At 31.9% G+C, this 27,707-nt stretch overlaps 1 protein-coding gene across 1 annotated transcript; it reads right to left on the bottom strand.

The window, feature by feature from the left end:
• Positions 1-340: 340 nt before the first annotated feature.
• On the bottom strand, positions 341-24,605 carry LOC148284974 (uncharacterized). The gene is made up of 16 exons (XM_088232038.1): positions 23,558-24,605; positions 22,464-22,669; positions 20,835-21,496; positions 20,518-20,725; positions 18,509-19,161; positions 18,243-18,424; positions 14,614-14,748; positions 14,201-14,440; positions 12,040-12,451; positions 10,964-11,064; positions 9,374-9,585; positions 7,644-7,756; positions 6,158-6,285; positions 3,699-3,941; positions 2,431-2,628; positions 341-1,199 (listed from the first exon to the last, which is right to left on the bottom strand). The coding sequence occupies exons 1-16, from the start codon at positions 24,374-24,376 to the stop codon at positions 1,083-1,085; spliced, it is 4,629 nt and encodes a 1,542-aa protein (XP_088088164.1). The 5' UTR covers positions 24,377-24,605; the 3' UTR covers positions 341-1,082.
• Between the last annotated feature and the right edge of the window lie 3,102 nt (positions 24,606-27,707).

The following is a 27,707-nucleotide window of genomic DNA, read 5'->3' as shown; positions in this document are numbered from 1 at the left end:
ATTTCTACAGGGATTTCATCAGGTCCACTAGCTTGATTATTTTTTGATGTGGCTATAGCATGGAGAAGTTCAGACCTAGTAGGACCCTGATTTGGGATTGTCAAATCAAAATTTTGTCTATCGTCTGCACATCTTCATTTTCACACCTAATGGTGCATAGGGCACTGCATTGGTATACCAACTGCGGAGTATCTCGATCATTTTTTTTTACATGAAGGCAAGATAACTAGTCAATCTTCAGATGGCAGTATATAGAAACTATGAAATCCACGAGGCAGACAGAATAGTAGAAAGTGGTAAAATATGGTACATCTTCATTATTTAATAAAAGGCTTAGTTAGAATTATAAATATACTTTATTTTACCTAATCAACATACAGTCTTTTAACTTAGATCATACAAATATTTACACGAGTCCATATTTACAAAAAATCGTCATAGTATTTTGACACTCTCAAAGTGTAAGCATTGGTTAAGATATAAAAATGTTTCCAAAAAATGTATGTGCCTTGCCACAAGATGGCGGCGAATTATAAGAAAAAAATGAATACTTGCATTCTAATAATTTACCCAAATATTTCAATTTTGGGGGAATTTTTAAGGAGTCAAAAATAACTAACTATTAGAAAATGAGAATTAAGTTGTGGTAGAATGGAGTCCGAGACACAAGTACCCTACACCCTGTTTCGACTTCAAGGGATAATTTATTAACATGACGCAAGATCAGTTCACAAAAATGAATCTAGTGGTAACTTTGATAGTGTTCATATACCAAAATCATTGGAAAGTAAAAAAGTTAAGAATTGAAATGTGTTGAGGATAAATGTTGGTGAAGGCCGCCTTGTGGACTTTTATCTGAGAGTAGCCATCAAGAAAAAACACTTGTCTGGGATTCTGGTTGTATTTTACACATAGAACCGTAGTCTTCACCTGCCTGGGCACAATTTAATTTCTCTCACGCCTATGCGTATAGACTCAAAAGTCACAGTCAGTTGATCACCATCCTCAGACATCACAAAGAATTTGGTAAGTACGAGATTTTATTTTGTAAGACATTCAATGTGTTTGACCACCATAAGTAATCATTCGAGGTGATCGAGTAAGCTCTTTCGAGAAGATTTTGACGTCTTTTCTGCAATTTTAATTTTCTTTATTAGCACCGGTGTTGAAACTTGGGAAGTTGCCTTTCGTTTCATCATCTGTAATGAAAAATACTTTGCAGTGAAAAATACAGTACACAATGAGGAGTGCTATGGAATATTGGATTTAAAAATGTTTTCTTGCACGCGGTAAAAGATATAACATTTGGTTGTAAGTGAAGTTTCTCAAAAATGTATGAAAAAAATTATAAAAATACTATTTTTAAAAAAATAACTACTTTAAAACTTCATAAGTTCTAGTGAACAGCCATTCAGAATAGTCTATCAATAATGTGTTTGGATATATTAAAACTATTGTGTGTTTTGGTAAATTAACTTTTTATATGTCAGGATAACTCACGGACGACAACAAGTGATGTCACGAGCGGAGTAATTTTAAAATTACAAAACTTAAAAAAATCACAGAGATAATAATACGATACATAAAAGTTTTTTTTTTATTAGTTCGATATTCGATAAACAAATAAAAATAAATAAAAAACCACTAACTTCCCCATTTGATAATTATGTTGGTTTTTATAATAATTGTTATTAAATTTTTATGCATGGGAGTTTTAAAAATAATAATTAAAAATGGTTGAATATTACATTATCATTAGGACAACTCGGAAATCATTATTTCCTTATTCATACCAAATGTATTTAGCCCAATTAGCCTTTAAGCGTGATATGCATATTTATACTGCAAATATTTTTTTATTTTTTTTTATACGCCTCCACTCGTTTGCAAGTGATTTTGGCTCTTAGAAACAAGAATAAGAAATTTAAAGAATATACGCTTCAGTAAACGACAAAAAAAACCCATACCCACGAAAAAATATAATATAATGTGAGGTAGTTAAAATCAGTATGAAAAAGTTATGTGACAATAAATATTATTACCATCTAAATTAAACGTAAACATAAACAAAAGTAAAGAGGGACATTCAATTAGACTTATTATTTAAATTTGGCAAATAATATTTCACAAATTCAAATATTTTTATTATTTGTCCTTAAGAATTTAGTCAGAAGTAAATAAGTATCCAAATCATTCTGGGCGAGTAAAAATTTTACGTTAAGAGGGAACGTATTATATTCTTCACAAATATTTTGAAGGAATTCGCTTCTTTCGTAGAGGGGACACTGCAAAGAATTAGAAAGAAAAAATAAGAACAAAAATTAAGTTATTTACATGTTTGCAATTGCCCTAAATTGAAATATTTGAGAGAATCACAATCATGCAAATATTCTTTCTTTTATTTTTTATTAAATAAATCTACTTTCTAACCTTAGTTTCTTCATTGAGGGAATCGTTACAAGGGGGGCTGACTGTTGCGAAGACAAAGTTCTTCTTCTTTCCCGGGGCGAGGGAGCTCATGTTGGTCGGCTCCTCGGAGTCCTGCGGCGCCGGGCCATTCTTGGTCAGTAAGGCCAGTCTGTTCATGGCCGCCTGGCCTCGCGACAGGAAACTGCCGCGGGCATTATTCTGGAAATTGACAATAAATAAAACTAAAGGAGTTCTGGAGTTCATTTTAAGCTTTAAATGGCATATTTAACTCAAAACCGACTTTTTTAGGGTTAGTGACGTTTGACTGAACGGCAACAATATTTTCAAAAAAATATAAAAATGCCAAAAATGAATATGGAAATCAACAACCTCTAAGCAGAATGGTGAATGTTGCACAGTGTAAAGTGATCATTTAACCGTTGACATTTAAGAGATTTTCAGTTCTGTAAATGCCATATTATATTCTCAACAGCTTCATCTCTGTTGAAAAATGTATATAAATATTAACCTTTCCCTTACTGTCCTAAAAACTTCCGCGTGTTACGGTGCTGTGTAGTCACTACAAATGCAAAAAATGCGAGATTTTAAATGGTAAAAGTGTAATATTCATCGGCAATTGCTTCAATTATTTATAGTTGAAGTCAAAAGTGATGATATTTTTAATCTAATTGCTAAAAACATTAATTCATACTCTCAGTGCAGGCAAAAGGACCGCCCCCAACGAAAGCCGGACATCTACTAACGCATACTAATGCAGCTAACAGGCGTCAGGGAGAAGTATAAGAAACTTTGCTGTTCGCGCGTGTGACGCATAAAAATTGACTCTCTCGCTCCCAAATATACCCGTATTATCGAGAGTGAGACGTAAAGAGTGTTTGATACAATTATATATTAGGATTACTCTTTTACTAAGAACGCAACATGCAACACATTGGTAAACTTTCTATTGCATTGGTGATATCTCCGATTTTTGACTAAACTGTTTTTATGTTCCCAATAAGCATTAATTATTTTATAAAAAAAACATTTTTATCGATACGTAAATGTATAGCGAAGGAATGCCGAAAATCTCAACCCATCATTTATTATATTAATGGAGATATTAAAGTTATTAGATCTAATGTGTACTAGCTACACATCACCGGAAAGGGAGAGTTAATATTAATCCTTATGAAATCTAGAATGAGTCCATAAGAATTTTGACATAATCAAAATATTATTAAAATGGCATCATAGCCTTGGAATAATTTTTCAATTTGCAAACTCACCTGCATTAAAAACGGCTTTTTCACTGGTAAGGGAAGATCATTATTGATTCTCTTCATGGTCATTATTCCTTCACCCGTGTCTTTCTCACAATTCCCGTTAGATATTTTGGAAACTTCAGCAGACGTATCATCAACAGTTTTCGAGATTTTTACTAAAGATGACTTTGTAAAAGAATTTCTCGAAAATGAACACGACTTTTTCTCACTTCCCTGAGAAGTATTTGCCTGTGAGTTTTCTTTTTCCTGCGGGTAAGTAAATTGAGAACATATTTAGTGTTGCAAGTAACAGTAGGAAGTACATAATTTCAAACTTAATAAGAAAGCAAATCAGATTTATTTGACAATTGATATTATGTAATTTTATTTTGAATTACAAAGTAACTCAAAACAAGTTTTTTTAAATATTTTTTTTTTATTAATCAATATATTTCATAAATGGTATGTTTTAAAAATTATATACAAATCTACTTTTATACATCTAGTAAATGTTATAACTTTAACTCTCCAAAAAAATAGACTATAGTCCTTAAAATATAGCTTGATTAGAATGACAGTTGTCAGCAAAAGTGACGACATGACTTTGTAGTAACGTCTAAGGAGTGATTTATATTGACACACGAAAAATCATTCAGCATGTTGATTTATTTTTTTAATACAATGCTTGACATATAAATCAATATAATTACATGAAATCAGCTTTAAAACATTAAAAAACTAAAATAAACCTAATTATTAACGACGTTCTTACAAGGATACGTCATTTTGGAAAAATGTTAGAGATGGATGGAATGAAAATCGATCGAATAAAAAATAATTCATCTGTTGTTGTTCATGAAAAAAGTATTTAACGTCTTATTTTTTTTAGTAAATAATTGTCTTAAACACTATAAGTTTGTTTTTGCGTTTTTATATCAATTTTCGGAAACAGAGTCTCATGTTTGCATGAAAAAACTGATAAAATCGATTTGATCGGTACATGATCAGTGATCGGTGATTTCCCATCACTAATGACATTAGTTTGGCAGCTGTCATTTTAATCAAGCTATATTTTAAGGACTATGATTCTTGTGCTTGGAGAGTGACTTACACTATTATAGTTATTTATTTATTACAATTTATATAATTTTGAATACTCGAGTATATAAGAAAAAAAAAAAAAAACTTATAGGATATAAAAGGAAAAACAGACAATAATATTACATTCATACTAATTAAAATTGAATGCAGTTTTTACACTTGTTCAAATTTTTTTTATTGGTATTCGTAGTATGTGATATTTCCCTATTACAAAAACAATTTTTATTTTAGAAACCAGATGCCGGTCGCAACACAAAATTTGAACTAATTCTGAACTTCTTTGTTGATTAACCCGTTTGGTACTAATGATCCCATTTGGGACTCATTACTATTTATCGAATCGATCAAAAATTTACAGTGTAAATGTTGATGGATGCAGAAAACAAGACAGACCTAGAAAGACATGGCATGACCAAAGGCAACAAATACTTGAATAATTGGCGCGCATGCATGATAATATCTACTAATGTAGAGGAAGCAAAATCTGAATGCAAAGACAGAGTCATATGGTGTTCTGTCCTCTCTGATGACGTAATGGTTTCTTGTAGTTTAATTTATATTTACACAATATTATTTTTGGTATGTGTATATATATTTACATATTTATATATATAGAGTCTTAGCTACATAAATAAAGTAATTTGCTTTAATACTTAACCTCAATATCAAATACATAGATGGCGCTCCAAACGCGCTAGCGAAAGCTTTCCTTGTTTCATGACATATATACAAAAACCAAAAATGTCACCGATATGGATATTCGCTAATAAGCGGAATGGGGAATGTTGTAGAATTCTACATAAAAGTGGCCACTTGAACCCAACCTATGACAGGTCATAAGCCCTGTAAACGCTCGAATATCCATAATCTTGAAACAAAAATTCTACCCATCTCTGTAGTGATATAAATAATAATTTATAATTATTTATTTATATTTTTCTCCATTATAAACTATGATTAATACCTCACTGGGGTTACCCGTGCCGAGGACACTTAAAAATATACTATTAAAAAATACTTTTACTTTTAAGAATAAACAAAGAAGAATGAAATGTTCAGACAGTTTTAAGCACTACATATTTATGTTTATAATTAATTTACGTACATCTATATTATTTATATTACAAAACGCACATTGCAAGAACAAAAACATAACATAAGCTATACATTTGTGGAGCAGTTGATTCAATATTGGTTTGGGCGAATGAGACAATCTGTCTTACTTCTACCTAACTCCACTATCCATTTTTATTAGTTTTATATTATTTGTTATGCTCGGCACTTAACGTTTATTTTTTAGATATTTTGGTAGGCAGGAAGTAATTGCGATGTAGTAATAAACCCACATAAACTTTGCACTAAAGTTTAGTAAATAATATTACCATAAGTTGTCTGAGAAAGGTCTCACGTTCATGCCTCTGTTTCCGCCATTGCTCTTCTGACTGTAGATCATCCAATCCACCATCCAGATCATCATCCAAAGCAGCCGCACCAGCTTCCACACTATTATCTGAAAGGAAATTTAATAAAGTAATGAAAGAAAATCAAGCAAATTCTTCCGCTTAGGCTCTGTCAGTGCCCAGGGGAAAAACAAAATTGGTTTAATCAATTACATTTACCAGTGCTCTCAATGAGAAGTTCAGTGCTATGGGAAATCGGATACAAAAAAGTTTTCTTACATGTGGTAAAAATTAGAGCATTTAATTGTATGGCGAAATTTCTCTAAAATGTATGAAAAATTCAGGTTGTGGTCCTGTGGCTGGCGTTGCGGACTCGCGGATAAGAGGTCCGAGGTTTGAATCCCACTCTACCCCAGCTTGATTCCCATTTTCCAATAGTAAGGTATTTATAACTCAATGAAAATGGCCCCAAAATTGAAATATTTGGGATATTCATAAGAATGCAAAACATTTCTTTAAAAAAATGAACTACGTCACAGGTTCTTCCAAATCAACCAATGATAGAGCGTTGTCATGGATTTCCGGTTCCTAGGAGGCCAACTCAGCAATCAGCAGAACTCACTGACTAGAACTTGCAACATTACGGGCGGAGTAATTACAAAACTTTAAAAAATCACAGTGCAGATATACGATACATAAAAACCCTTTTTTTTTATTGACTTAGTTTGGTAGTACATAAAAATAAAAATAAACTTTATTAACTCATTTCTCATTCCATTGTACTTTATTTTGACAAACTGCAATAACCAATATTTACAAACATATTAATTAAATAAAATTTTTCATTGAAGTAAATTTAATAGAACATTGTTTTTTTAAGTAAACAAATAAATAACTATTAATTTGAAGTAAATATAAACCTTGTACATTATAAGCAAAGTAAAAACTTATGCAACTCTCATATAAATATTGACAGTACGTCAACTAATATATTTTAATGTAATGTTTTTTGTTCACAAAATGATTAATGGTTATACCTCAAAAGAGTTAACTCAAAAGGTTTTTTCTAATCAATGTGAACACGTATATAAAACAAGAAATAAACATAAAGTAAGACTACCATTTCATAGGGAAACAAGTACACAGAACTCATTGATGCACCGAGCTGTACAGTTATATTATAAGGAAATACTATTGGAAATAAGAGAGCAAAAAAATATTATTTCATTTAAATGTCAATTAAAAAAACATGTGTTTAGCAGATAAGTTTTAAAAAGTAATCTTATTCGTGTTAGCTTTATAGAAGTTTTCTTTTTAAGTGTATGTATATCGTTTGAAAAATGTTAATAATATGTTTTAATAATAATTAGATATAAGTTAATATTAGGACATTCATTAATTATGTTTGTACTATTTAAAGACAAAATAAAAAAATAAATATATATTTGAAATTTTTTTTTTTAATTACCAATATTTTTCCACTTAAACTTCCTCTCTCTTGTTCCGCCTTCCATATCATCTTCCAGTAACATTTCTTGCAGCATCTGAACCTCTCTTTTATCATCATCTAAAATTTGGCGTCTGAAAATTCAAATAAAGGAGCTTTATGTAAACATGGCGTGAAATGTAAAACTAATTTTAAAATTTACAGAAAAAACAATAAAAAACTAACACGATTTTTGCTAAAAGATGATTGGTCTACTACATTGTCCATAAGAACAATAGAGAAATAATTCGTCATTTATAATTATGAATTAATAACAACCATATTAAACCATTAGAAACTGTTCAAAAATTTATCTTGATAATAATGCTTTCCAATTGTTCCAAGAAGCTAAACTTTTGGAATTAAGACAAATATATTGTTTTCAATTTTAAAAATATATATTTGAGAACCAAAATGTATTTACAAGTAATTCAAATAGATCAAGTCAAAGAAGGAATGTGTGCTAGAAATACCTTATTGTGAAACGAGGCTAGGACAGATACATGCATATTTTATAGGCCCAAAATTTTTTAATTCTTTTTTACTGATAATATTTCATTGATCCATAACATTCAAAATTTTCCTTCTTTTAAAAAATACTCACTATCCTGGATTCAAATTAAAGATATTAACTCTTTTTTTCTATGATATTTTTTGTTGCCCTTTAATATTTGGAATATTTTAATGTTTTTTTTATATTCTTTTATTTCCTTTTTTAATTACTTTAAAATATAAAAGTACTTTCTAATCTTTAACAGAATATTTTCTTTTCTTTTTCTTATATTACACAAAAATATTATACCTGTCTATTTATTATAGGAGCAAAAAGTTCATAAACATTTCTTGTATTTTTTGTTTAATATTTTTATTGTTAATATGTATTTAACTGCTATGTAATTATTCTTTATTTTTTTAATATTCTGTTTTACCTCTTATGTATATTGTAGAACCAATAAAATAAAATTAAAATTCAACATACTGTTTGAAAAATGTATATTTTAAAAATATATATTTTATTTTATTAGTAAGTTCAAAAAAAAAAATGTAGATGATTTTTAATTTTTAACATTATTTTTGATTTCTCATTACTATAACACAATTTTTTTTTAACAAAATACCCTCAAATATTTTTTCAAAATAAAATTACACATTTTCCTTTTAGTTATCAATAAAAAAAATGTAAAAAAAAAAAGATATTGCCGGCACAACGACGACATATTTGTCAATACAATTACACATGTATAAATTTTTAACGAGGAAGTTCAGTGCTACGGGAAATTATAATAAAAATGTTTTCTTACATGCGGTAAAAATTAGAGCATTTAATTGTACGGCGAAGTTCCTCTAAAATGTGTGAAAATTAATAAAAATGATTATTAATAAAAGTGAACAACTGTAAATAACATCACAAGTTCTTCTAAATCAACTGATGATAGTGTTGTCATAGATTTCCGGTTTCCGGGAAGCCAACCCACCAATCAGGATAACTCACCGAAGAGAACTAGTGACATCAGGCGAGGAGTAATTAAAGAATTACAAAATTTAAAAAAATCATAGTGATGATAATACGATACATAAATATAAAAAAATGTTGGCTTAGTTTTATAGTCTATTAACAAATGAAGAAAAAGCACCAAACTTCCTCATTGGAGTACCGATGCAGAGCTCTGGCGCCACTTGGTGCGGAAATAATGATGAATAAAATTACTTACAAGTGAATTCTTTCTAATTGCTTTTTCATTGCATGTTGATCAAACTGATCAGCATCTCCCTCTTCTCTCTCCATTCGATCCATTCCTCTCTCATCTTCATCTCCTGAAGCTCTCCACTCGTCCTCTGAAGTGAGTTCAGCTTCTTGATCGAAAAACTCAGAAGCCATTTTCTTTTTCTTGGGTTTTTCTTGCATTTCATTTTCCACAACAATCTGAAAGAATTAAAACATATTCATTTAACAATTGAAATACATTTATATATTAGGGGGACATTGCGATCGATATATAAAATGATTAAGTACGGACTTCTACGTACTAAGGTATTCTGATCGGAGCCAAACTGTCATTAAGTTGGAATCAAATACAGCCAAACTTGGTTATTACGAGGAAGATGGAACCGATTGAATTCACACATTATAAGCATTACTCTTTATACAAGAGAAAGGTGTTTTTAAATACAATCACCCTTGCATATAGTTACTAAGTAAATAAATATATGTATAATTCATACAAATAATTTAAAAGTAAAAAAGTTAAGGAAAGTTATAATAAATGCTTACAAACATACCACTTTCTAAATTCCAAATGCAGATAAACATACATTCTTATTTTTCCACAATCAGAGAAAACTTTTTAAGCATTCTGTCATTTTTCCCGTCACATTCTATTTCACAAATAATTGCTACTTTTTCACAAATTGAGATATTTCCTATTGGTAGTTTTTTTTTTTTTTTTTAAATATATATTTGGACCCCTGTATTTAGTAGCCTTACGTGTCATGTACAAGGCTAAGGTACTCGGAAAAAAAAAAAACGTTTTTGTTTATCTTGGAAATGGGATGTTCGATCACTGATTTTGGTTTATTACCTTTTTGAGTCCAATCACCATTGTTGCAAAGTTCAAGAACAATGGCGCGTGATAACTACTTTTGACTACAGTGTGGATATCTGTTAAGGATATTCCATCTTTCCTGCATTCTGCTTCAAGATTATGGCGTTGCAAACTGAAAAATGGGCACTGAAATAACAGATGTTCTATACTCTGTGAAGAAATATCATCGCATGGACAATCTTATGTCTACAATCTTATGTCTCTGTCTTATGACAACATGTCTACTACCTCTTGGTAGTAGACATGTTTATAATTCAAGGATTAGTTTTTAACTGATCTGACATCACCCACTCGTAATATTTATCAAACATTGACCATAGATCATTAAAAAAACTATAAAAACTCCCTAAACAGGGATATCATACATAAACTACAAAAGAAATGGTGAATTGTACTGATTGTATGTGGTACCGAGCTGGTATTTACTGAGTTCACAAAGCTTGGATTTTTTACACACAATTTCAACCAAATATGTGATACTATTTCAACGTTGTGGGTGTCGGTGAAAACATCAATTAGGTACTTAGACACTTACAACGTGTGACAATCTGATCCTGACGCCCAGCGGTATCAGTCCTAAGTTAGCCGCTTGTTTGGATTTTATTACTTGGATTCTTATTTGAAAAAACACGTTTTTCAATGATTGAAGAGTTTTTGCTTATCTGTTGTTATCAAGTTGGACTGAATATACAAAATTACCTCATTTTCTTCAGAGTCATAGTCTACAAGACGGTCAGTTTCCTCTTCATCTTCAAATGATTTCTCGGAGCCTTGATCCTCTTCTTCAGACTCTTCATCATCTTAAAACATGATCAAAGTATCAATAAATATATATTTTTAATTATTATTGTTATTGTATTGTTATATCAGTGGTTAGTGCCTTTTCTACCGTGCATTGAGTCTCGAGTTCGGTTCCCGACAAGGTCGATTGGATTAGATCTGAAGCTAGTCATTAATGAATTAATTTTTTTTTACATTATAAATAGTAAAAATAGTGTCACTTCACTGGGGTTACCCGTCCCAAGGACACTGACATATATGCTTAAAAAAAAAATTATGTGAGAATATACAAAGAAATTACTACTTAATAAATTAATTAGGAAATTAAAAAATGTTAAAACAGTTTTAAACACTACGTAAGTATGTTTATATTTAATTTCTAATATTTTAATTGTACATATTTATTTAATTGTATGTTTTGCGAACATTTACTGCCGCTATTCTTGTGTTTTTTTATACAGCAAAAGAGTCTGAAGTTAGTCTCTATCATTATACCAACTAGTTCATAAGTCAAATTGATAATCAACATTTTCATGTTTTTTTAGTTGTAATTTTACAAACAGTTTATTCTGTTTTATGAACATTGTTATTTTAAAGATGGTTTATTGTGTTTTACAGACATTTATCATTTATGAATATGGTATTCGAAAAGTTGCAATAAAAAAATGGTTCAAACATTACTCAACAAATTTTTTAATAAAAAAAATATCAGCTGAAATAATTTTTTTCACTACCCTCCATTGAAATTTTTCCTCTATATATATTTTTTTCGTTCAGTCCCCTAAAAAACGTAATTTAGGGGTTTTACTGTACCTACAATATGTTTATATGTACTACTTATTTTCTCAAAATCATAGTTTGGGTACGTAGGAAGAAATTGCCCTTAGGCAATAAACTGTATATAAAGTGTTTAAATAAATATGTAGGTAAAAAGGTGCTATAAGGATGAATCAAGTAAAGGACAGAGTTGGCAGATATGATTTTTAAATACTTACCAGATATTTTTATTTGTTTTCTTTTCTTTTCTCTCTCCTTCCTCGATTTAAGAACTTTCTTTTTCAGACTAACATTTTCATTTTCTACATTATCCTCTTCAGAACTAGTTAGTATCGTAAACTTCTTCCTGACACTTGCCACATTAACTGAAGACAACATCTGTTTGCTTCCATCACTGGGTTTAATTTCAATATTCGATTCTTTGCTATCCGATTTGAAGAAAGAAGTGATTGATTTATCTTTGAACCTTGCATTATCAAGAGTTGCACACTGATCTTTGGACACTTCAAAATTCGGCATTTCTGGTAATTTTTCAAGTTTTTCAAAAGTTGTGGTAATTGAAATTGCATTTTCAATTGTTTCCGTATTCTGAGCTTCTGACCAAACAAGAGATATATTCTCAGAATCTTCCTGTAAAAGACAGTTTAAGATGTAGTAAAGACAATTAATTTAAAAACTGTTATTTTAGGTATTTTCATAACAAAAGCCCAGAGGGTCGATTGACTGAGAATGTTTTAGCAGGTAACAGTAGCCAATGTCATGCCGTTTCAGCACAGGGGTAGGCAGAAATGATAAAAAATCAAATCACTCTGTCTTTCCATACAGACCTCGTATCCTTTACATTCATACAAATCGACTGGATGCGCCACATTTTACTATGCTATGTAGGTTGCGTGTTAAATTTATTAACTACCTACTGAGCCCTAGTGGAAATGTTGAAATTATTCTACTGTGGGTACCGTCCTTTTTCTCTCCGGCCCAATAACTCCAGAACTGTCAACGCCAGTGCAAGTGACATTGCATTCTCGCGCGATTCCTTTAAAGTTACTTAAGTTTTCGCTATAATAAAAATTTGATAACGTTATTCAATCCACCGCACTGCGGCAACACGAAAATAAAAAAAGAACACAAGTTCATAGTACACAACAAAATATCTCATAGAGCCTACTGCGAGAGAAGTTCGAGCATTAAGGTTGGCAGAATCCCAGTGCAAGGTACGTAATTGCATTAATTTTTTATTGGGGTTCAGTGGCAATTTCTTCTTTGCAGTTTCAATCTTGGGGATTGGTTTGCAGCAAAGACCTGCATCTCGTCCTCGATTGGTCTCTATTCTCTGCAGCCCTCTTCAACTCGGTATATGAGGCGCATTTAAATCCTCGCACACTTGCTCCAAATATTCCTGTTGGGGGCGCCCTCTGTGATTTGTTCCCTGAGCCATTCCCTCTATTATATCATGCAGGAGACCCTCATGGCGTATGATGCGGCCGATCCATCGGGCTCGCCTCTCTAAGATAGTTTTGATTAGGTGCCTTCCTTCTACGATTTTGCTGAGAACCTCATCATTAGTGATATGGTTCTCCAGGAAATTCCTAATATTTTTCTGTAGCACCACATCTCAAAGGCCTCAAGTCTTTTTTTTATATGTATATGGAAAATAACAACCACAAAAGTCGCAAAGTAGCGAAACTGCAATTTGAGTGCCCACCTGCTATCTGGTGAGTGGCGCGATCAAACTGCGGTTAAGATAAAGTCTTCAAACCACAATTTTGTCCAAAGTTGTTATGTTATTTTGAATGTGTTTTTAAGTAATTACATGCGTCTTATTCTAGAAAAGGATTTAAGTAAATAGACGGTTGGAGTTCAAATCCTTTAGCGAGAATGTGTATAAGGCTTACGCATTTGGTTTTAGATTTATATTTTAAATTATGAAACTGGTTTTCCCAGAATTGTGGTTTGAAGTCTATGTCCTGAACATAGTGGATATTTTCATGCCGACTTTTTACATGTCCATATTATTAAATCCAAGTCATTTATATTCAGTAACATTCGCAATGTAAATCTTTTTAGACAGTTTTTCGCTGTCCATTCGCTCAATGTATCCAAACCAACGCAGCACCCTCTTCTTTAATTTGTCGATAATGCTTGTCACAGCCTTGCATACTGTATGGATTTTAATATTTGGGCACCTATTGTAAATAGTTTTAACATACATTCACCTGAGGGGTCACATTTATAATAATTTAACCTACTTTCCTTGTTTTTTCAATTCCATACTTTGCTTCCATACATTTGGGTTGGTACCGGTATTGTGAACTGCTAATTTCGCCTCCCCCGATTAACATACATACAAAAAAATATTGATAAATATTATAGTATTACCTTTTCGTTTGCTGGTTCATTGGGTACGGCTCGGTCTTCATTATCATTAATTCCTGCAAACTTTCCAGTGCACAACTCCATGAGTTCATTCTCTGTGTTTTGGGACATTTCACCGTCAACAGTAGGCGTTGCATTGTGAAATATTGCGGACATGGTAATGTCAGTTGGCTTACATGATGCTGTTTGCAAATCCTGGCTTGGAAACTTACCCGAACATAGGTTCTCCAGTTCTTGGGTGTCCTGAAAAGTATTATTCAATCTATATACATTTGCGTTGGTACACCAAAAGCGTATCTTGATCATCTATTCTATTTCTGCATTATTTATAATTTTTATTCTCTTTTATTTTCTTATTCGTTTTTGTTGGTAACTTTAACTTAAAAGTAACTTTAATAATAACTCTTTGGACTTACCTGTATAGTTTCTGAAGTATCCGATTCAAACAGGAGTTTCTTCTGCAGATTTGCAAATTTATCAGCTTCATGTGGAGACTTGTATTTCGGAGATGACGGAGTTAGTCGAGGGGATGGGGTTTGGTCAACAGATGCCTGTGAAGAAATATAAACTTAGTACATTTTGATTTTTGATTCTGATATAACTTCAAAGTGTCTATTTACGGGCGTAATAATAATAATAATAATAATGATTTATTAACAAAAATTACAATTTCTTTATCTACTACATACACACTTAGGTAATAGATTTTTCTGGATTATCTCTAGTCTGCCTAACTAGGTACAACCTGTTTTAAGGCAGACATTTTTATGCGAAAATAAACAATCACATGACGACATACTAATTAATTTATTATAAAGTTATAAAATGTATATACCATTTATTATTTTAGAAGGTTTTTTAGTAAGTTTTCCGATTTTTCTCTACCTAAATCCAGTAACCATTTTATTACAAATTTGTTAGATAGAATTCGGGTCATGGTTTTGTAATGTTCAAGTAACATATTGAATATTTTGGGGCCCAGAAACCTGAAATTTCTTTGCCCGAATTCAGAATTTGTGGTAGACCCCATGACCCATCCTTTAGTTTGACTTCTGGTAGTGTGGAAGTGTTCCTTTTGGGATTTGGTAGAATAATTTGCTTTCACAAACATAATTATTCTAGATATATATAATTGCCTTATTTTATTTTTATTTTTATTTTATTAGGGAAATCAACAGTTCTACATACATATTTTTAGTAAACAAACAGATATAGTGTATAAACTCAGAACTAATAACAGATTTCCACATAGTATACAAAGTTAGTAAAGAATATATATATTACATATCAAATAAATACATACAATTTATACATATAAAAATGTTATTTTCAAGTACTCAATAATCAAAGATTTTTTAAATATTTTAAGAACATTAAGTTACTGTAAATTGGGCGGGATAAGGACAAAAATGCTTGAAGAGAGGATAAGGAGGGGGGGGGGGAGATGTACATATTTATTATTATAATGTCTACTAAGTTACATAATACATTTTTAGTGTAAATTTTAAATCTGACAGAGTGATGTTTGTATAATCTATATTTTACAATTTTGTATTGTACATTGAAAAAGTCCTACGAAAAAAAGCATTTTTAACATACGATGTTTTACTTGTTGGTACATGAAACAGGTGGTACCGTCTACAAATCCTGGCTGGCACATGTATTGTTATTAAACCAAGCAGCTCTGTACAGTCAACCATTCCTGTCACAATTTTGTAAAGCAGTAGTTGGTCCGCACACACTCTGCGGTATTGTAGAGAAATGATTCCATGGAAGGTAGAGGCAGTGAGAGTAGATACATAAGAAATACCGGTTTTGTATTTAAGGTACTTTATAAATCCATATATCCAATATATCAAATGAAGAATAGTTTTTCGCATGTAAAATATAGCCCGAATATAAGTTTTTTTTTACAGTTATGAATTAATAAGGGTCTTTAAAATAATTGCGAGTAAATTTTTTTTTTGATTCCCGCAAAAATGCTTTATTGCATTCATCGGGCACGCCTCTAAAACGTCACGATTCGGTTAATTTTTTTACCATTGTTTGTGTCCGTTTAAATAGACCACCGTATATTTCACAAATTTGATATCACGATCAATCATGTCACATTTTTGTGTAGGCGTATTTGTTATAAATTTAATTTAAAAAATCACACAAGAAAACATTTTTCCCAACAACCATATCCATAATTAGGTGCGAAGGTTTTCACGGTCACTGTTATCAATATTATGTATCTTTTTTGGGTGATACCGTGTATGTTGGATTTGATCCGACGTTTCGGCTACCATTGCAGGTTTTCCCTGAAGATGGCTCCTGCAATGGTAGCCGAAACGTCGGATCAAATCCAACATACACGGTATCACCCAAAAAAGATACATAATAACCATATCCATATTGATTTTTCAAATTCCAGTAATTTAAAAAAATCTATTTCACATATTTTTATCAGTAATCATAGTATGTGATATTTCCCTATTACGGACGACGGCAACAGTTTGAATCAGCTACATTCAGGTAAAATCCAGAAAAAAGAAAAGAAGAGAAGATAAGTTCGCCTTGAGGTTTACCAGGGTGAGCTTTTGCCTACCATGCCTGAGGTTATCGGTTTAATTCTCGACAATTTGGCAGTAAATAATAATTTAAAAAGGGTGATTTTCACTTAAATATTTAAAGTTTTGTAAGCATTTCGGCAAATTGATCAGGTCCAATCAATTTAATCACATTCAGTTTTTATTTAATTTGTGGGACTCGTCTGAAAAGTAATGTCCACTGTCACCCGACATACTACCGTCTTAAGGAAAAGGTGAATCATGCATTTCCAATACGTAAACAACAAAATAATCAAAACATCCAAAATACTGATTATCTGGCACGGATGTCAAACTGCTGTTAGTAAGGGAAATTGAAGAAACCTTAATTCCCCACCTGGAAGTAAAACTATGGACAACTACTATAAAATTTATTATAGAAGAAGAAGAGTGATACTTTAATCCACAAATTTGGAATATCCAGTGACCGGTTTCAACACTTTCGCGACATCTTCGAGACTGGTATCTTTATTAAGGAATTCAATGTCAAAATTCAATTCAAATTCTATACAAAACAGAGGTAATGATAGAGGATTCAAAATTATATGAAAGTAAATTATGTTAAATTATTTCGTCTTAAGGATCATTAACAAAGTGTTTCGGGTTAACTAATGGGTTGATATAATGATATTTTAATGAGTTTAAGTGTTGTATATATATATATATATATATATATATATAGATACATATATATATATATATATATTATTTTTGATTGTCCCATCCTTCGTGAGTTTGATTTGTGTCCATTATGATTTTCAAAAAACAAAAGGTAAAAAGTCATGTACAATACTGAAACTTATAAAAATATCATTACATCAACTCATTAGTTAACTCGAAACACTTTCTTAATGATCCTTAAGACAAAAATAATTTAACTAAATTTACTTTAATATAATTTTGTACCCTCTATCCTTACCTCTGTTTTGTATAAATACATTGAGTTTCTTAGTAAAGATACCAGTCTCGAAGATGTCCCGGAAGCGATGAAACCAGTTACTGGATATTCCAAATTTGTGGATTAAAGTATCACTTGTCTTTTATTTCTATAATAAATTACAACGAGCTTCCATCAAGAATTTTCACTTACAAAACTTAAATGTTTTAAATAACGCAAACTAAAAGCTGAAGCACCTTTGGGTACCATGAGTAGTTAGTGGAGTTCAGTTCAGACATGGAGTAGTTCAGTCACTCTCGGGCTTTCTAACCTAATTCTGTATTTTATTCAACTTGTAATAAATATACACCCAAGCGTAATGTCGTTTTTGTATGTGAGCTCCGGCAAGGAGACCTAAGGTACGTGGTGGGTAAGCTGTAATATTTCGCTGTCACCGGACTAAATTTGAAGAGTAAGGCTGGTCATCTTGTCTAGATGTATCAAACGATTATGATACACTGCAATTTGGGTATCCAAGAATTTGTTGATTATAACATAACATAAAGATTATACAAACATTTCCAGAGGACATTCTTTGTACAGCTGTCAGTTTAATGATGGGAGAAACGAGACTAGACAGGTCGGATCTGCCTGGGACATTACAACTCGGTTCACTAAATGAATGATCACTCTTTTTTAGTGATAATGGAGTGGTATTGGGCAGTGCTGGCTTTTGTCCAAGAGGCATATCATCTTCCCCTGCAAGGCAAAGACATAGATTTAAATCACCAGAAAATTGTCCAAAAAATATAAAAAATATAAAGTTCTGTATATAGAACTCACAATCTAATGAATATGAATCATTCTTCGGAATATCTTCACTTTCGAACAAGTCTTCAGACTGTGTTGGTTTGAGTGCCCTATCTTTTTTCATTGGAGTGCTAGAGACATCTGCTTCATTGGCGTCAGGTCTAATTAATAAGGCAACATTTACTGCTTCATCATTTTTATTTATACTTTCATCGTCAGAGCTATCTGAGTCAGCCGGTTTGATAATTCTAGTGAGAGTTTTCTTTTCTTGAGTGGGTTGTTCTAAATCATCTCCAGAATCATCGCTGCTACTGTCTTCATCTTCATCAGCAGAGCCGGCATCATCATCTTCTTCAACTTCTGCTTCTTCATCAATAAAAGCACATGGATCTTTTGCTTTTGTCGGTTTTGTCAACAACACATCATTTTCTTCTGGTTCCGATTCTCCCTCTGATTCACTATCTTTTTCATCATCATCTTCTTTATTTTCCACATCACCTTCTTTACCACAGTTTTCAAATTCTTCTTTTTCTAACAATTCTTCACAATCTGAAAGATTATCGTTTTCTTCTTTCTTTTTTAACGCCATTTCTTCTAATCTCTTGGTCCATTCCAGCGTCCGCTGATCGGTCATTTTGTCTTCTAGATCACGCTTTAATTTGAGAAGAGAAGATCCTGGGTGGATTCTGTAAACAAATATTTAATCAAATCAGTTAAAGAAGAAATGATTACGGAAGAAGCGTGCATTTTTAAAGATTTTTATAAAGAGCTTAGATTTAAGAGATGTTCCTCTAAGGCAGTCTTTCTCAAAGTGGGCACTGAAGGCCTTCAGGGGGGCGGTAGAAGGCCCAAAAAAAGTTGGAGGGCGTTGAGGCGGTCTATGAGGGGGATGGCTGATTTTTAAAAAAGGCGGAAAATTATATATTCCCGATTTTTCAAACTAAAACTCATTAAATTATTTTTCCTTCCCCATTTTTGTTTTATTTGTCACGGCTTTTTTAGCCCGTGTGTCGTGTTTGTAACAATCAAGTTCTATTAAGTTTTTGTAAAACTTGATGACATTAACAAACAACAGATTCATCCTTTACATTAGATATGTTTTAAAATGCTTTTTTTTAATTTCAATTAAAATACAACAATATTTTGAGTTTGTCCAAATTTTTGTAGACAAGGACTGGATTCAACTCCCTGGGGAGCTGTTAATATTAACATATTACAACAGAGATGAAGAACATTTAAGAGAAGGTAATATAGAAGTCTAGGCATCTACAGGGCTTATGACCTGTCAATGGCTGGTTTAAGTGGCCACTTTACACACTGTGTAACATTCACCATTCTGGCTATATTTGAACATCTATTAACTTCACAAACATCAACAGATGAAAGAATTGAAGGAATATAGATGTTCAAATATAGGAAGAATGGTGAATGTTACACAGTGTGTAAAGTGTCCACTTAAACCAGCCATTGCAGAGGTGCGAGGCTGTGAAAGTGAAGTGATGTTTCGGAAAAAACTTAAAACCCACTTGTTCTCTAAATCATTTGAATAAATCCGTAGCACGTGACAACAAAATAAATTATTTGAATTAAATTACAAATTTAAAAGCTTCAATTAAATTAACTTAACAATAGAATCACCATGTAAAGCGCCCTTGAGGTATTTTATTACGAAAATGGCGCTATATAAGTTATCCATAATAATAATAATTGACAGGTCATAAGCCCTGTAGATGCCTAGACTTCTATATTACCTTCTCTTAAATGTTCTTCATCTCTGTAGTAATATGTCAATTAAAATACTTCTAAATATGATTAAAAATGCATTTTAATTGCTCTTATTTAAAATGTAAGTATGAACTAGGATATGGCACGTTTAAAAATAATAATTGCAATAGTGGTTTTTAAGACGCGCAACAGACGGTAGGTTAAAAAAATTGCGGGCTCTAGAAAACTTTTTATTCTCAACGTGTGGTGGGCGAAATAAGAGCTCGAGCTCTATTGCAAGAGTTATTCAGTAATAAAACAATATAATAATATCTGACCTGCGTTCCTTTTCCCTCTCAATTTCTTCCGGAGTTTTCATTGCTGCGTGGATGAGATATTTCTTCTTCAACATTTCTACCCCAGATTGCACCTCTCCGGAAATTAAATCGATGAAACAACCAGGGGATCCGGTTAATTTAGGTTTTTTAGTAGGAAGGGGAACACTGCACGAAATGTGTTGTACAGAGGTCGAAGGTTCAGAAGTGTCTGAAATATATGATGGCACAGGAATACAGATAAAAATCAATAGCAGATTGTTCTTATTTAAGCAAAAATTGCTATAATACAAAATGGGATAAGCGTAAATGATATTTACCTTCAGATTGAGTTTTGAAATTAACACCTAGGAAGTTAGATCTGGAGATTGTTTCATTAGACGGACATTGTTTATTACTATTACCATTCACATAATCGATTTCACTGTAACTATTTTCAGTGTCTATTTCTAGACTCCCTTGAGCCTTATCAGTTTCGAATTCTTGACCAGCTGAAGGTGATTTTACAAAACCAGGTTCTAAGTTGCCGATTTTAGTATTATTAACATTGCTCGAAAGAATGGTGGGAACTTCCATCATTTCCGTGTCTTCTCCTGTCTCGGTAAATAAATTTGTGTCTTGGGTTTCATTAGCCATTTTTATTAAATCGTCGTCAATGTTTTCTTCAGTATCATATGATAACACAACATCGGAAGACTCTAATTTGTCAGTTCCGTCAATAGCAATAGTGGTTTCTTCTTTATTGGATTTGTCTTCTTTGTCAAGAGCGCTCAATAAATTTTTACAAGCATTTAAAATTTGAATAGGCATTTCATTTGATGTTCTAGGATCTTGGGGAGATTTTGTCAGAGTAACTATTTCTTGAGATTTACTATCTCCGTTTGTTATTAGTTCTGCATTATTTCCCCCCTCAGCTTCATCTGATTCACTTTCACTCTTACACAATTCCAACATGTCCTTTTCACGTTCTTTTAATTGCTGTCTGAAAAGATACAAAGAGAATTGATAATAATGATAATTTCGGATGGTTTTGAAAATACCATTTTTGTGAAAATCACCTCAAGGGCATTGTACAATAAATACGCATACATTTCTTGTAGCTAATGAGTATACCAGAAGATGTAATTTTAGCTTCTATTTACACTTTAAATGATTTGAGTATAACATATTTATCAACTTCATCATGAAGCCTATCATTAGGTTTGAAATGACAGTAAGTATATGTTATTCCGCCTAAGTCCACAAAATATTTTTTTACAACGTTAAACATGCTGAATTTCGTGCCAAAAAATTATTAGAGTTACAAATTTTGAGACAGGTTCGGGTTGGCTCGAAAGATTCAAAGGGCGACATGGTATTAGAGAACTGGAAATACATAGGGAAAAGCTTTTTTGGTTCTGCTTTCCAGTGTTTAGATGTCGCCATGAAATTGCATGAGAGACAGAAAGAATGTAACTCAAGACAATTTATATGTATAACAAATATACATGATTTGGCAGCTTCTGAAAGGAAAGCTAATTTTAAGAAAAATCAATCATTGATTGTTTTAATTGTCAATAATTTTGAATTAAAGTTTTATATTCACATAATACGTATGTGTACATATTGTAATAAAAACATTCACAATAAAATGTAGATATGTATATTTCTCATCCTCCTCTTGATTCCATATTTTTTCTATTATCTGGCTTTTCGGTTATCCAGATTACCCTCATCCCCAATTAGTCCGGATTATCGAGGTTCTACTTTATTTTACTTATGTTTTTGTACATTGGCGGGGTTATTGCAATATCTTCTAACTATTGAAACACATCATATTAGAAAAAGTACCCACAAATATCAAATATCTTCGCAGGGGCCATTCCCCCTTCGTTTAGTACAGATAAACACATATTTTTCACCTGTATGGATAGGAACCTAAATATGTTTCGTATCGTAACGTAACTTACTCATATATTTTAAGCTGGTCTTCATTCATTTTGAATCCCATTCTCTTGTTTCCAGGAACGAGAGATATATTTTTCTTGGCCAGAATATCCTTGAGAGAAACTTGCTTGGGTCGGTGGTAAGGAAGGGAGACATCCTTTTCTCTGAGCATCCGACTTGACTCACTTTTGATTTTGTGCATCTGCTCCATGGCTTGTTTAGCCGACATCTATAAAGCGTCAAATTATTATTCACCTTTGTGTGGCTACGATGTCACATAAATCTACATAGCATACACTCTTTTATTAAAAAAAAAAAAAATTATAATCATGGTTTATTCAATTACAATTTCTGTATCTACTACATACAAACTTAGGTAATAGATTTCTCTGGATTATGTCTAGTCTGCGTAACTAGGTACAACCTGTTTTAAGGCAGACATTTTTATGCAAAAGTAAACAATAACATGACCTACTATTAATTTACCTACTATTTAATTTATTACAAGTTAGATAATATATAAACCATTTATTATTATTTTAGAATGTTTTTTAGTGAGTTGTCCGATTTTTCTCTACCTAAATCCTGTAACTATTTTATCACAAATTTACTTAATTAAATTCAGGTCATGGTTTTGCAATTTTCGGGTAACATATTGAATATTTTGGGGCCCAGAAACCTGAAATTTCTTTGATCAAATTCAGTTTGATTGAAGTCTTATTTTGCTATAACAAGCCAAATTATATTATTATTTTTATAAACTATGGAAAATAGATTAAATAGAAAGACATTTGTAATTTTTTCGTTTTTAATCTGCTAGTTTCTTCGTTCACTGGGAACGAGCTGGGCGCTTTATTGATGTTTATATTTGTTTTTGGAGACAGTAATCTTATAATATATAACAACTATAAAACATTATTAAAGATTTAAATTTGTTGTAAGAGAGGAAAAACATTTGGAGAAGAAAATACGGAAGTCTAGGCATTTACAGGGCTTATGACCTGTTATTGGCTTTCGTTGGAGGAAATCCAGCCTGTCTGCAAACATTAGCACGTACTCAAAACATTGTTAAATAAATTCAAATATATTTTTATGGTATTTTTAAAGATTTACGTACCCTTTGTACTTTAGGTTTGCTATCTTTTAAAACTGTCTTCTTAATACTTCCTAGAGACACACAACCTCTAGTTTCTCCATCACTTTGACTACATTTCTCATCTTCACTGTTTGATTTTCTTTCCTCGTCATCTCCGGAACTTTCCGAATCGTACAAATTAGAAATAGTTGACTTGTGTGCGGTCACCACATCGGGCATCTTGTCAGATTTGTCGTCTTTATTTGGAGACGTTTTGGATTTTGTAAATCTTTTCTTAAACTTTTCAGTGAATTTCGCCATTTTATCTTTGATCCTACTGGACTGAACAACATTTTCCTCGTAATCACTCTCCGTATCTCCAGAATCACTGTTAGATTGGCGTATAATTCTTTTCTTCTTTTTGATAGGAGAAGATTTAGCACTTTTCTTTGAAGAATCATCAGATCGAAATAAATCTTCATTTTCTTTTTGACCATCATCTTTTATGGACGTTTCCGAATCGTTTTCACTTTCAACAAAGTTGCGAACTTTGGATTTGGTAATTGTTTTAGATTTAGAAAATATTTCATCTTCACTACCGCTGTCATTTAATTTATCTTGTAAATTAGAAGAGCTGTCGTTGGAATTTTTCCTAATCTTGTCTTCGACGTTTGATGCATCAGATTCGTCATCACTACCAACAAAACGTGTCTTTTTTGACTTGGAAACTGTTCTCTTCGTAAAAATATCACCTTCACTATCACTGCTCTTTAAATTTTCTGATGCATTGTACGGAGAACTAACAGAATCTTCTTTATCTTGAGAAAATTCAGTAGAATCCGTTTGAGCTATTTCTGTCATTTTGTATGCTCTAGTCGGATTAAACACACATGGTTAGCTGATACTTTATAAAATACGTAAATTAATTACGAAGTTGCGTGTTAGTTTAAGTAAAATATGTTGATTAATCGTTAAAATTAACGAAAATGCTGGATTAAAAATGTCATGTCAGAGTATGTTACAATTTTTGTGCTGTTTTAGTGAACTGTCAATTTTACCGCCGAAACAAATTAACAAATGTGTTGCCCGTAAAAACAAAATATATTTGGCGAGAATTGAAAAATGTCAAAACAAAATTTATAATGCCACATACTTTACATAAATTCAACACATAAGAAGTATGACGCATAAAAATAAAGTTTAGGTCTTCAAAGAATTTCAGTTTAGATGAGGAAGATTTAAACCATATTTTTTTTGGATGTCCCATAAATGATTGTCATCCTGATTTCCTATCCGACCTCTCTGATATTAATATCCCATTCCCTATTCATATTCTAACTCTCCTGTCCCCACCCAATAAACGTGTATTTAAAATCCTATGTAAATATCTAGTTGTAAATGGTGTAAAGCTGTAAATATGTTTAATTATTATATGTATATATTATATTAAATACTAACATACTAACCTGTACATATTATATTACTAACACATCTGTATATATGTAAAAAAAAATCAAAAATACTCGACACTGGCCAGAACACCCGAGTTGAGATGTGAAAAGGCCATGAAAAAACGAAGAAGAAGAACGAAAGAATTTCAGTTTGCAATTGTTTCCATATGTGAAATGTTTTCTCATAATTTCTTTTAGAAATGTTAAATTATTATGATTAAAATCACAATAGCCGAATCAAAAAGCAAAATAAAATAATCTCTACCATATTCATCGTAAGACAATAATTTCATTGTTCCAAATTATATTAAAAATGAATCGCCCTTTTACTAATTTACTGCACATATTTTGCACGATTTGTTTAAAATGAGGAAGTTCAGTGCTACGGGAAACAGGATAGGATAAAATTAGAGCATTGAATTGTATGGCGAAGTTACTCTAAAACATTATCAGTAAAAATGAACTACGTCCCAAAAGTTCTTGAAAATCAATCAACGATAAGAGTACTGTGATAGATTTCCGGTTTCCGTGAAGCCAATTCACCAATCAGCAGAACTTTCTGACTAGAATTTGTGACGTCACAGGCGGGGTAAATTAAAAAAATCATAGGGCGACAATAAATAAAAATTATTTTTTTGGCTTCGTTTGACAGTCTATCAACAAATAAAAAAATCACTGAATATTCTCATTTCACTTTTAAACACTGTAAAGGGATAGTCATGGAAAGGCTCGTGATTCCATAAAGAATATAAGGGGTTATTGAGTTTTTGAATTCCAATAAACCAGAAAAATTCAAATGAAGACTTTTTGGTATGCATTTGGAATAAACAGAACAGTTTAATTCTTTCCCCGCATTCGAAATTGATACAACAGATAAAATTGAATATCTCGGTTTATACATAGACCAAAACTTAAAATGGAAAGACCATATTAGTGAACTATATATATATAGTTGGATAATTTATACAGCGCCATTTTTGTGAAAATCACCTCAAGGGCGCTGTATAATTAATAAATATCCCAGTACGTCTTGCAGCTACAGAGCGCATGGACGGTTGGGATTCTAGTTCCTCGTTTTCAATTAAGATCAATCAAAAATTATAACAGATAGGAGCTAGATTACAGGACGTCTTGCAGCTACAGAGCGCATAGACAGTTAGAAATTTAGCCCCCATTTACACATTTTAAAAGTTGACAAATAAATTTAGAGAATTAATGATACAAAAAAAAAAGATAATATGAATAGTAAAAAAGAGTAAGGTTACAACACGTTTTGCAGCTACTAAGCGCATAGACGATTGGAATTCTAGACCCCATTTACAAAATTTAGGTATTTTAAAGTTGATATATGAAAGCTAGATAACCAATCATCGTGCAGCTACAAAGCGCATGGACGAGTGGAATTCCAGCAAAGTTAAAATGATATCAATAAATTTAAAAAAAATAGAGCATAGTAGTAAGTTTTTCAAGTGTTCATGCCAAGAAGTAAGCAATAAAAAACTAAATAAATAAAGCACTGTATTAACTCCATGGTTAACAAAGGGAGATAGATGTCCGAAGAGAATCTTTTGTAGACAGTTAGTAGGTAGATACCGTCACCATGTGGCCCACTGGCCGCTTGATAATTTCTGGAAACGCACGTGTGTAGACTGGGGAATTATGCCTATTGTTCCAACGACTTGGTGTCCATTTTGGTCCATATTATTTAATTTTATGAGACGCAACATTCCAGGGTAATAATTACAACTAGGTAACAATATAGCAGGGTAATAATTACAACTAGGTAACTTTGTAATCAGGATTTTTTATTAAACCACTAAAACTAGTAATAGGATTTTTTATTAAACCACTAATTAGATGATCTAAACCGTTTGACAGAATACTATTTGAAAAATCGTATTAATGTCAATGTATCAAAGTGTTTGCTTATTTCTTTTTCGCGAGGTCGACATCCCATCCCATATCATTATATATTAGAAAACCAACCTGTTCAGAGAGTTGATACCGTACGCGATCTGGGTGTTATTCTTGATAGCAAACTTACATTTGAGAATAACTTCGATGACATACTGACCCGTGCACATAGAAACCTTGGTTTTGTACTTCGTACATGTCAGGTATTTAAAGATATCGCGTGTATTAAAATGGTCTACTTTGCTCATGTTCGCAGTTTGCTCGAGTATGCCTCTTCTGTTTGGTCTCCACAATATGTCACACATAAAGAAAAGTTCGAGAAAATTCAATGGACATTTCTTAGACATCTTAACTGGAAATGCAGGTATACCGATCTCAATTATATGTCTTCCTGCAAAAAACACCACTTGCTTACTTTAGAAGATCGCCGTCTACTGTTGGACATGGGGGTGCTTCATGACATACTTAGTGGACGCCTTGATAGTCCGGCTCTTTTGTCAGAGTTATCATTAAATGTCCCCGGCTACCGTACCCGTCACACGTCGAGCTCTCTATTTCATCTGCCATCAGTTCGTACGAACTATGCCCAGAACTCTCCACTTATACGTTTTGTTAGTGAACATAATTTGAACTTTCCCCTTATTGATCCATTTGATTGTAAAAAAATAACATTTAAAATGCTCGTCTTAAAACATACTTTTTTGTCATATACTTAGTTTCAATAATGAAGTCTTATTTTATCTTATTTTATTTTATTATATTTTATTTCTAATTCTTAATATTTTAAATATATTTATATTTTAGACACTTGACACTTGTGCAATATT

Source organism: Micrasema longulum, unplaced genomic scaffold, assembly GCF_059751315.1.
Source record: "Micrasema longulum isolate JH-2025_06_02 unplaced genomic scaffold, ASM5975131v1 h1tg000072l, whole genome shotgun sequence".
NCBI classification, from domain to species: Eukaryota; Metazoa; Arthropoda; class Insecta; order Trichoptera; family Brachycentridae; genus Micrasema; species Micrasema longulum.
Note: the sequence above shows the minus strand (reverse complement) of the source record. Positions and strands in the feature narration are given on the sequence as shown.

Excerpts from the sequence above, each read along its gene's own strand:
- LOC148284974 (XM_088232038.1), bottom strand. The coding sequence starts at position 24,376 with ATGACAGAAATAGCTCAAACGGATTCTACTGAATTTTCTCAAGATAAA. Across the intron at positions 18,425-18,508 it reads TGATTCATATTCATTAGATT|GGGAAGATGATATGCCTCTT; the intron begins GTGAGTTCTATA and ends TTTGCCTTGCAG. Across the intron at positions 12,452-14,200 it reads ATGAACCAGCAAACGAAAAG|GAAGATTCTGAGAATATATC; the intron begins GTAATACTATAA and ends TGTCTTTTACAG.